This window comes from Monoraphidium neglectum (assembly GCF_000611645.1).
Source record: "Monoraphidium neglectum strain SAG 48.87 unplaced genomic scaffold scaffold01997, whole genome shotgun sequence".
Taxonomy (NCBI): domain Eukaryota; kingdom Viridiplantae; phylum Chlorophyta; class Chlorophyceae; order Sphaeropleales; family Selenastraceae; genus Monoraphidium; species Monoraphidium neglectum.
The window spans coordinates 912-9464 of record NW_014011631.1 but is presented as its reverse complement, the minus strand read 5'-3'; the positions used below and the strand labels follow the sequence as shown (position 1 = coordinate 9464).

General features: G+C 67.0%; 2 protein-coding genes across 2 annotated transcripts; one reads left to right on the top strand and one right to left on the bottom strand.

Moving 5' to 3' along the window:
* Positions 1 to 614: 614 nt before the first annotated feature.
* Positions 615 to 2420, bottom strand: MNEG_9613 (hypothetical protein; the record flags this gene model as incomplete). Its single annotated transcript, XM_014041915.1, has 4 exons — positions 615 to 848; positions 1113 to 1205; positions 1564 to 1731; positions 2022 to 2420. 4 exons carry the CDS (start codon positions 2418 to 2420, stop codon positions 615 to 617), a joined length of 894 nt encoding a protein of 297 aa, XP_013897369.1.
* A 1553-nt stretch (positions 2421 to 3973) lies between these two features.
* Positions 3974 to 7689, top strand: MNEG_9612 (Ankyrin-2; the record flags this gene model as incomplete). Its single annotated transcript, XM_014041914.1, has 9 exons — positions 3974 to 4074; positions 4446 to 4522; positions 4814 to 4929; positions 5239 to 5334; positions 5609 to 5683; positions 6243 to 6346; positions 6755 to 6797; positions 7063 to 7181; positions 7398 to 7689. 9 exons carry the CDS (start codon positions 3974 to 3976, stop codon positions 7687 to 7689), a joined length of 1023 nt encoding a protein of 340 aa, XP_013897368.1.
* Between the last annotated feature and the right edge of the window lie 864 nt (positions 7690 to 8553).

Genomic DNA, 8553 nt, shown 5'->3' with positions numbered 1-8553 from the left:
GTCCAGGAAAGCCGCGCGTCCCGCGCCGACAGATGCGACAAGAGTGGCCGAGCAAGGCGGCGACGGGGTGCCGCGCCCCGCCTCCCCGATTGGGGTTACCGCCGACGAATGCAGTGCAAGAGACAGCCTGCCGCGCGGCCGGCGTAAACAGGTTTGAGCTCGGCCGCGCCCCCTCGCGCGGCGCCGCGCCCCCGGCAGACCGCCGCTGGCGCGCGCCGTCGCGAAGGATGAAAGGAGCCGTCTAGTAACGTGCTTTTGTGTTCGCAGCCGAACGATGCAAGGCGTCGCACGTCGCCGTGCGCGCCGCTCACATTCCACGGCACGTGCGCAGGTGCCTGATCTGGGGTCGTCAACCTATCTGCCCGTGTGCCCTGGGAAGCCCTCCGGCGTCGACTACCGTACCAACACCACCCAGGGCGCCCGCCGCGCCGCGCGCCTCGAAGGGCCGGCTCCGCTTTTCGGGGAACCCCCGCATGGAAAACCAAACCAAAATGCGCCTTCAAACCCGGTCCCCGAGCGCGCGCCCCGGCCGCCCACGGCCGCCGCGGCGGGTCGGGGGCGTCTCGGGTCGCGCGGTTCAAATTCGAATTTCGGAACCCGTCCGCGGCGGGCTTCTACTTGGCGCCAAACACGACGCCCTCCGCGCCGCCGCCGCCGGCGACGGCGCGGCGGATCTGCGAGAGCGCCATCCTGAACCCGTCCCCCTCCAGCGCGCCGCCCGAGCCTGACAGCCGGTCAACGCGGTCAAACACCAGGCCCTTGGCGGCGTTGCCGTCGGCGCCCAGGTCGCCGAGCGCGCGCGACCACTCACGCCTGTCGACGCCGCCGCTGCCGTCGGAGTCGAACACCTGGAAGTGCAACGGGGCACGCGGCGGGAGCAGGTTGCACGTGCAAGCTCACAAACATGAGATACACAAAACAAAGGACGCAGGTATGGGCGCAGGGAGGCCGAGCGGACGGATTTGGTGTAGGGTTTAGGGTTTTGGAGGGGCACAAGCGTCCGACGGGAGTTGCTCGCCGGCCACCCCTGCATGCAAGGGCCCCCATAATGCTCAAAGCATGGTGGTGGGGGGCGGGCGGCCGGGCCGCCGCCGCCGCCAAGCGCCGCGCACCTGCCAGACGCCGGCGGTGACGCAGCCGTTGGCATTGATGGAGCCCTCCAGGCCCAGGTAGTGCAGCGCCTGGCCGGCCGACATGGAGCCGTCCTGGCAGCCGGGGGCAGAGGGTGCGAGTGTACATGGCAGGGTTCAGATAAGGGGTGGCGTGAAATCAGGTCGAGGGTTAACAGCTTATGGCTTGTCTTGTGGTTCGGGGGGTGGGGAGGAGGGGCAACGACGCAAGATGTAATGCGTGAGGGAGCTTCGAGGCAGGCAACGGGCTGGCAGGCGCGTGGGCCTGCAAACTCGCGCCCGCAGGGGGCGTGCCAGCTGCTGAATCGCGGCCGAAGCGCGCGCCAGCCGCCGCAGCGCGGCGCCGCCCGCGGGCCGGCCTAGATGGCGACCAGTCGCGCCGAATGCCCACACCTCCTCCATTCGGATACCCCCAAAAACGCTCGTGCCGCACCTGGTAGCGGTCAAAGGGGCTGACCTCGGCCCTCACTGCGGGCGCGGCGCCCTCGGCCCACTTGAGCCACAGGTCAGTCTCCAGAGGCACCAGCTCGGCGCGGCTGATGAGCCCGTCCTTGTCAGCATCGAGGCCGCGGTAGCGCAGGGGCACGGTGTCTGCCAGGGTCTGCGCGTGCAGGGCGGGGACCGCGGGGCCGGGGTCGGTTGGTCGGCCGGCGCGTTGACCGGGGCGGTTGGCATCGGCGGGGGCCAGCTGGGCGCGCCGCGGCGCCGGGCGGTGCGGGAGTTGCGCCGGCGCGGGCCGGGGACGCAGAGGGCGTCGCGGGCGGAGGGCGCCGCGGAGGGCGGAGGCAAGGGGGCGGTTTGGGGTGGCGGGCGGCGCGGCGCGTGCGCGGGTCATGGGGGGCCGGGGCAGGCCTGAAGCGCCTTGTGCGTGTTTCACGCGGCCCCACGCACCTGAGGACCGGCGGTGAGGCTTGGGAACGCGGGCGAGTCGGGCAGAGAGTCGAAGGTGAAGGGGGAGGAGAGCATGACGAGGCCAGCTGCAGCAGCGGCGACGGCCGCAGTGGCGGCGGCGGCCACCGCCAAGGGCCAGCTGCCCCTGCTCTGACCGGACTCCCCCGCGGCCTCGATACCGGCGGCCGTCGCCGCGGCGGCAGTGGCGCGCGCTTGCCGCGGCAGCAGCTGCGCGTACTGCTGGCGCGCCTGGTCGAGCGCGTCCCGCTGCTGCGCGGCCGCGGCGACGTGCCGCTGACGGCGCGCGGGCTGTTGCCGCGGCGCGGACGTGGACGCGGCGGGGATCGCCGGACGGGCGACCTGGCCGCAGTTCTTCGATGTATACAGCTGCATGGACATGTTGGCGGCAAGGAACGGCGCGGCTGGTGCTTGGAGCGATGCGTATCAAGCCAACGAGAACGAGATTGGTCTGCGGCGGTGTTAGAAGCAAAGATGAAAAGCAAAGCTTGCGCAGCCGTGTATGTTTGTTGATGTGCAGGTCAGAAAAGTAGTTGTCGGCGCTGGGCGCTTGCAAAAGTTCAGTTCAGATCGCTTTTTCCGATATCATATCTTGTGCAGTTTCCCGCCGTCCCTCAGCCTCAGTGATCAAGGAGTCCACAGCGTCGCATCTATATTGTTATCACGTTTGTTGCGCTGTGGTCGCCGCACAGCCCACGGCGGCTGCATGAGCACACCACCGTCCTCGCCTTGGGTTGACCTGCCAAATCAAAGGCTCGGCGCCACGTCACCGTCATCAGAAGCCGCATGCCGCTGCATGACCAGCACATGTCCTGCACTAAGATTACGCCCAGGAGATGGTGGCTGCCGTTGCTGCATCGTCGTGAACATCTGTAATGAGGGTTTAAGGCTCGCTCCGCTTGTCAACCAGCAGTGGTGCGCGCCGCCTGCAAGCGGCCGCCCATGCTGCGGGCAGCATTGGTGCCTGATGAAACTGTGACATTGCAAGGGTGGCAAACACTTTCTTAATCAAAAACTTGTTTGCATTGCGTGCTTGAGGCGCGCTTGAGGCAGACAAGCTGTATCTCCTGCCCAGCGAAATTGGGCAAGAGCGTACTTGGGGACTGCCGATGTGGTTGCTGGGCTACAGAAAACGATGCCGCCCCTCGCCAAGCGCCAGGCACTGCAAGTTGCTATCTAAGCATATTGCCAAACGAGGTCCTGCGTCTTGATTTTCGACGCGGTCGCGAGTTCCGCTTGCTCCACATCTGTGATGACTACTGTTTGACGCTTCTCTTGAAATGTGACCTGAGACGCATGGGCAACATCGCACCTCAAAAAGGATTGGAACGGTCGAGCTTCTCGCTTTCGCAGGCGTGGCAAGCCCTCTCGTCATCGCACACCCTCGATTGGGGGCTTGCCCTGCACTGCTGTGCATGTACTGAGCCTTCCGCCAAAGGCCACAACATGCAGCAGGCAGACTATGATGCCCTCTTGCCGCTCTCATTTTCATTTCCCCCTGATAATGGCGGCGGAAGCGCCCTCCCGTGGCATGCGCTGCCACAGCAGAGGCCTGCGTCAAGCGAAGCGTAGACCATTGAGAAGCTGGCACGAATCTGCACGCCAATGTGTTGGATCAGGGCTATGCGGCTTCTGTTCTGAGCGTGTTGCACACAAGATTTCAAACACCGACCCTTCAGCGCGGTTCACAAGCTCGGCGGTGCAGATCGGATAGCTTGCCCTGCGCGCAAGCGACGGCTTGTATACAGCCTTTAAAACAGCAGAGGTATAAGACCTCATTGCAAGGCGTCTCTTGCCATCAGGCTGATCCGCTGCTGCCTAGGCGGACCTCGGCACCCCGCCCCACGCGCTCCGAGGCGAAGCGAGCCAGCGCCCGACACAAACAGGGCGGCCGCGCCGGGCGCAGCCGCGGTCGCCGGCCGCCACCTGCCGGGATGCGCATTCCGAGCGTGAACCTGGCGCGCCTGGGCGAGAAGATCACCGGGCCGCCTGCCATCCACCAGGCGGCGGCGGAGTGCGACCTTCCGAGGCTGCGGTGAGCAAGAGGAAAAGCGCGCGCCGCCCAAATTGGTGGGCGGGGGATGGCGGGGCGCGTGGCGGCAGGTAATCCCTTGAGGCCGCTGCGCCGTGCTGCTGCCTCGGCGCCGCTGGTGAAATGCACTCTCGGAACGCCGGAGAGGAGCGACAGCGGATGGCATTTGGGAACGCGTAGTCAGTTTTGCAGAAACGGGTTTGGACACGCGCCAGCACCTGCGTGGCCGGCCACTTATGCCCTCCAAGCCTCTGCCGGCAATCGACGCGATCATGACCCCTCCAACCAACCTACACCCTAAATCCGGATACGCGGGCCCAACGAATACCGAGAAAACTCCGCCCCCATCGGGCATGCCTCGGGCAAAAATGCAGAGTGCTGGCTCAAAAGCAGTACAACCTGGACGAGGTCGACCAGAAGTACGGCCGTACCGCCATGCATATCGCGGCAGGTCGGCCGCTAGCATGCCGCGCTTCGAAATCCGGAAGCGGGAGGCAGCAGCCATACTCCCAAGCCGGGGGCGCACGCCCGCCCGGGCCCAAAGCCCGCCGCGGAGGGGCCCCGCCGCGGCAGACGGCGGCCGCTCGGCGCCGCCGGCGCGCCCCGCCGCGGGTGGGGCCCCGCCGCCCCCGCCGGCTGCTGCGGGGATCTAGCGACCCGCCTGGCCTGTGTGCCTTCCTTACGACGACGTCAAACACATTGTGACATTGGAACACGTCATGACCCACCGAACGGCCCGCAGAGAAGTGCCACGCTCTGGTGGTGGGGGAACTGCTGGACCGGCGGGCCGCGAGCGGGCTGGTGGATAAGGAGGGGCGCACCCCGCTGCTGATCGCTGCGCAGCTGGGGCACCTGGAGGTGAGAATACACACGTGCACGCGAACGCGCGCGTGTGCGCGCGTTGCATATCCTGTCGCACCCGCGCCAGAGGGTGTCTTCGCCCGCAAGCTGCAGTTGACAGTGCCTGGCACCCGCGCGGGCGCAGCTCCGACGGTGTGGGGGGCTGGCGGTAGGCGCCAGGGCCATGCACAGTGGGGAAGGCACCCCCCCTCCAAGCCACCCCCAAGAGGTGCCCGTGCAGCAAGTTTATAGATCAAGGGTATTTGCAGCAACCCAGAGCCCCTGACGCCCCCCCCCCTCTCCCCACCCCCCCCGCCCTGGGACCAGGTCGTGCAACTGCTGCTGGGGGGACGCAACCGTGACCCCGACCGGGGGGCGGCGCTGGGCGCCCGGGACGCGCGGGGGTACACCCCCCTTCTCGCGGTGAGGGGAGGGGTGCACTCGGACGCTGGGGGAATGCTGGCAGAGGCAGAGGCAGATGCATTTTTTGGAGGTAGACCGAGGGGCATACAGGCAGAGGCATACGCAGGGGCACAGGTGGAGGCAGGGGCAGGGGAAAGGGTTCTGGGGCATTTCAGGTGAGGAATACGCACACCAAGAAGCTGCGGGGATGCTCCTTGAACCGCCGTCCGCCCGACTGCATCGTCCACGCCACCTTCGTGCGCCATGTTGCCCGAATTGCGGGCGCCGCGTGCAGGCGGCGGCTGGGGGGCACTCACAGGTGCTGCGGTTGCTGATTGAGGCAGGCGCCTTCCTCGGAGACACGCTCGAGGTGGATTGGCGTGGTTGCTGAGCTGGCGTGTGTGAGTGCACATGCATGCACTCCGCAGCTGCACATGCAGTGGCCAACGCAGCCGCGCAGGGTTGTGCGTGTGCGCTTGGACGCGTGCAGGGTGTACGTGGGTGTGTGTGAGCGGGTGTGCGCTGAGGATGGCAGTGCGTTAGGATGTGACTGCGCACGCGACTATGTGCTTGTGCGTGGGCATAGGCATGGGTGTATGTGTGGGTGTGGGAGTGCTGAGTGTGGGGCTCCCTTCAAGGGACGGCAATGCACCACCGCAGCCAACAAACAACGCATTGGCATTTAACATCGCCGCATGCGCGGCCAGCGTCAACAGCAACGCATGCTGTGGCACCCGCAACCCATATTGCCCTCGCAAGCCCCGTGATCCGTGATGCCCCTCTCCTCGCAGACGTGCACACACGCACGCACGTGTGCATGCACACGCACGCACGCGCGCGCACACACACACACACACACACACGCGCGTGCGCGCGCGCGCGCGCGTGCACGCACGCACGCACGCGCACACAAACATACACATACACAGAACCGGGTAAGCGCGGGGCACCTGGCATGCAAGGGTGGCCACCTGGCGGCCCTGGCAGTGCTGGTGGAGAGTGGGCTCAATGTGAGGGCCGACACGCTAGACAGGTGGGTGTGCGCGCACGCACGTGCGTGTGTGTGTGTGTGTGTGCGTGCGTGTGTTGGCCGGTTGTGTGGGTGGTGCACGTGCGGGTTAGGTGGATGCATGCATGCATGTTAGCGTGTGTGTGTGAGTGCAAGCGCATGTGGATGTGGATGTGGATGCATGCGTGCATGCATGTCAGCGTGTGTGTGTGTGTGTGTGTGTGTGTGTGTGTGCAAGTGCATGCGTTTGTGAGTGTGTGTGTGTGTGTGCGTGTGTGTATGTGTGTGTGCATGCAAGTGCATACATGCTCGCGTGGACAGGCTGTCCAGCGCCAGGCGGGACGCGGTTGCGCTCGAAGCACTTGCATCGGTAGCCGTGCCACTCGCTGCCCCACCCCGTGCCCCCACCCCCGCGCGTCACCTCTCCTGAAGGGTGACGCTGCTCCACGAGGCGGCGCATCACGGGCATGTCAAGGTGGGGCCGGGGCGGGCCTGGTGCCCCCTGCCGGGCCAGCCCCATGCATCACGGCATCCAATGCGAGCCGGCGCAGCCAGCCTGCGGCAGTTTTGACCATGGCCCTTTGGCTTCGTGCCGGCGCGCGCGCTCTCGCGCCGCCGCGCGCCTGCTCGCTCCCCGCCTCGCTGCGCCGTCCGCCCCCGCCCCACTCACACGGTCCAGCATGCACGCGCCTGACACCCCCCCCCCCCAAACGCCTCGCGACCGCCGTCTGCTGCATCAGGTCGTTGAGTGGCTGCTGGCGGCGGGGGTGGACCCCAACATCCGCACCCTCAGCAACAGAGCCACGGCCCTGGAACTGGCAATCCTGGAGGGCTGCCACCAGGCGATTCAGGCCCTCAGGTGGGCGGCCCCCACCTGAGTGTACATGCTGGTGGACCGCGCCCCGCGGCGGCTCTGGTCAAAGACGCAGTCCTGGCGCGGCCAGCAACACGCGCCGTGCTTGCGGCCGCACACGCCGGCTTGAAAGCTGCCTTTCGTCTCGATGCCAGTGCCTGCTATTTCTGCCTCACTGCCCCACACTGCCCCACACCACGACTACGCAACCGATAAACTCAGGGGCGTCACCACCGCGCCCATCGCGGGGCCGCTCGCACCCCCGGGCGCGCCCGCCGCGCCGCACCTGGCCGACGCGATCGCCGCGGGCGCGGCGGCCTCGGCCTTCGCGGAGCCTGGCGGCGGGCACGACCTGTTCGCGCCCCTCGAAAGCGCCGGCAGCAGCGGCGGCGGCGGCGGCGGCGGCGGGGCGTACACGCCTTCGCTCGCGGGTTACGCGTCCCCCATGTACCCGTCTGCCTACCCCCAGCAGCCGGGGCCGAGCTACCCTCAGTGGGGCAGCGGCGGCCCCTGATCGCTGCGCGACGCGGCGTCCTGCCCGGGCCCGCCGCACTCGGCGGGCGGCGGCACCCAATCAGGGCAGCGGTGACGGACTGCGGGGCCCAGCCGCGCCGCTTGTTTGTGCAGCCCGTTGCGCCACGCACGGCAAACGCCGCGCTGAAGGTCCCGTGTCGCGGCGCCGCTGCTCATCGCCCCCACGGGGCCTGCAGCGCCAAACCCTGCTTGCCGGGCGCGCGCGCCTGCCAGCTGTTGCGTGGCACTCTGCGGGTGATAAAGTTGGGTTGCTGCCAGAGCACCGCCTGGCCCCATTGATCGCCGCATGCACGTGCGTGGTGCCATGTTCGCATTCACATGTGTGTAATAATCCCCGGCAGCCAGCCTCCCAAGGGCAAGGGCACGCGACGAAGACGCGTCACTCTGAATCGCGCTGCTAGTGACAACTTCCCGATGCTCGCGCCGCAGCCGCCGTCCAGCCGCCGGTGCGGCCAGCCCGAGGCATGTCGTGGGATGTGATCTAACACTTTAATGTTGGCCGCGCTCTGGTAGATGGCCAGGGCCGCTGGGTTCGTGGCGGCTGTGGGGTCGCTGCTGTCATTGAGTCACTCAGTGCGGGTGGCGACTTCAGCAGCAGCCGGCTCAATTCCACCTTGGCATGTTTGCGCGCCTGTGCTCGATGCGTTCGAGTTTGCCATCGTAGTTGTCACACATACCAGTCGCTCAGGAAGGTGCACACACGCAGCATTCCTGCACACCGGTTTTGCAGGCACGGTCCACGTCGTGCTAGCCTCAGAAGGAACGAGCTGGCACCATAAGCATGCATTAAACCACCTACTAGGCGGAGAACGGTTGCCGGGCTTCACATGCAGGCTCGCACGCC